This window comes from Microtus ochrogaster, linkage group LG4 (genome assembly GCF_000317375.1).
Source record: "Microtus ochrogaster isolate Prairie Vole_2 linkage group LG4, MicOch1.0, whole genome shotgun sequence".
Lineage (NCBI taxonomy): Eukaryota > Metazoa > Chordata > Mammalia > Rodentia > Cricetidae > Microtus > Microtus ochrogaster.
Genome location: NC_022030.1, coordinates 19437266 through 19439693, shown reverse-complemented (window position 1 = coordinate 19439693; position 2428 = coordinate 19437266). Strand labels below are relative to the sequence as shown.

Below are 2428 nucleotides of genomic sequence, written 5' to 3'. Positions count from 1 at the left end.
CAGGGGTGTCTAACAAGGAGGAAGGGCAGGGAGGGGGTGACAGACAGCTGTGCTCATGAGCAGGGGTGTCTAACAAGCAGGATGGGAAGGGCAGGAGATCCAGAACAAGCCCAGCAGGAGAAGAACACACATGAGCAGAATGACAAGAAGGGGCTGCGGTCAGGTGGGTAAGGAGGATGTACAAAGGTCAGGGAGCAGCCTCGCCTGAGACAAAGGTAAGATTTTCAGCAGCTTCTTCAGGGACTATGGCTGACAAGCTGTGGGAAGATCTGGACAGTCCCCCAAGGGCTGTGCATGAAACAGAGTCCATGGGCTCACATGGCACCTGTGAGGGTTCAGGAAGCCCCACAGAGACAGGACACTCTGCAAACAGTGGCATACATGCCCTGTTAGTGGGGCACACGACTCTGAAACAGGAGCCGGTATCAGCTCTGGCTCAATACTCTCTGTGAAATGCCGTCATGCCAGTGGGATCTGAGCTCACCTCCTCTCAGGTCCCCCTCCTGCTGCAGCCTCACCAGCCACCACACAGGTCACCACGACCCCTGCACATGGTGTTCTGTCCACAGTGCTCTTCATCTAGGGTCTGGAATGGCTTGTCCCTTCACCTCCTTCAGGCCCCAACTCAAAGTCACCTCTTGGTGCTGGAGACATGGCTCTGTGGTTAAGAGTACTTGCTGCTCTTCCAAAAGACCTGAGTTCAGTTCCCAGCACCCACAGCACGTGGCTCACAACTGTCTGTAACTCCAGTTCCCAAGGAATCTGGTGCCTCCAAGGGTACCTGTACTCATGTGAACATTCCCATTCCACATAACAATAATAAAATAAACCTTAAAAAAGGAATAAAAAAAACCTCAAATCACAAAGTCACCTCTTCAAAGGTCTTCTTAGCCACATTATCAAAAATAGCCCCTTTATTATTCTCCCTCCTTGCTTTTTGAGGGCAGTTTTAGACATGGATATGTCCACTAGCCCTGTATTGAGCCTGGCTGACAGCAGGAGTTCAACCAAACAAGAGCCCTGGATTTCTGCATGCCATCTTTGGGGTCACTCACCCGTCTCTCTCTCTCCCAGGGTGCAATGTAGTCTCTCTCCCGACCTCCAGGCCCAGAGAGGTTCTGGGGGCCACTGGAGCCTGGCTCCTTCCACCGCCGACGCCGCTCTACCCCATAGAGCCCAGGCTGACTGTGCCCAGACTCTGACATGGTCACCTGGAGGGAACAAGAAGATTTTAGCGCAAAGGAATCCTCCCTCTCCATGGGGCTCATCTGACTATATGAAGGCTCCTCCTTATAAAAGGAACCACTGGACCAGAGAGATGGCTCAGTGGGTAAAGATGTTTCCCACCAACACTGATGACCTGAGTTCAATCCCCAGGACCCACATGGTGGGAGAGAACTGACTTCACACACCAAGTTACTAATGCTTCTGGCATCCACACATACCTGCACCCATTACACCCACCCACCCACTGTTATAAATGAATCCTCACAAAAACAACCAAAACCAAACCCCACAAACAAACCAGAGGCTGGAGAGATGACTCAGCAGTTAAGAGTACATACTGCTCTTGCAGAAGAGGGAGTCCCTTTTCCAGCATCCACATAGACGGCTCACAATCACCTCGAACTCCAGCTCTGGGGCCCACCGCCCTCTTCTGGCTTCCTTGGGTACTACACGCATGTGCATGTAACCACATACATATGTATGCACAGAGAACAACCCAAAGGGAGATCTGTGGCTGAGGGAACAGGTGGCCGCCAGTGTCCTGTATCTTTCCTGACTTCTTCCATTTGGTGAGGTAAACACACAGCTATCCAGAAAATACTTTTTTAATTTTTTTTTTTTTGGTGTGGTATCAGAAGCATGGTTTGGGAGTACTCGAAAATGTCCCCTTACAGAAACAGGCACAGTCTTTTGCCTCTCCCTCTTCTTGACTATAAGAAATGTGAGTGCGGAGGCTAGAGCTCAGGCAGCCAGTCTGATCACCAAGGCAGCTTAATGGCAACCATGGCAAAACAAGACACGAGTATTGGCAATCCCACAGTCTACTCCTGAGGGCAGTGAGAAATATATCTATTCACAACTGCTGAAATGTTCCAGCACAAACAACCTACAGGAGCAGAGCCACACAAAAACAAGAGTCTCCTTCCCAAGTCATTTTCTTACAAATCAGTCGAAGGACTGCTGACCCGTGAGTGTGGTGAGAGCGGCAGGGGCTGGCTCCCCCAGGCCCACTGGGTTCCCATGGACTACCTTCTGCTGGTCAGCCCTCCCACTCTGAACTTCCCAGTCTCTCCAGTGTCTAATCCTCAAGATGACCTACTCTCCACCACTAGTGTCTCTTTACAGTGGAATGTGTTGTGGAACAGCCCTGAGTCCTCCCCTGTCCACGGGACTGTATGGATGGCCTGAGTCCTCCCCTGTC

The 2428-nt window shown here is 51.2% G+C and overlaps 1 protein-coding gene across 1 annotated transcript in view; it reads right to left on the bottom strand.

The window, feature by feature from the left end:
- The window catches only part of Smg9 (SMG9, nonsense mediated mRNA decay factor), a 23104-nt gene that overhangs the window by 17879 nt on the left and 2797 nt on the right, over positions 1-2428 (bottom strand). Inside the window, exon 2 of the mRNA XM_005361104.2 lies at positions 1056-1211. Within this exon, the coding sequence (XP_005361161.1) occupies positions 1056-1205 (150 nt within the window). The 5' untranslated portion in view covers positions 1206-1211. The remainder of the gene's footprint in view (positions 1-1055; positions 1212-2428) is intronic.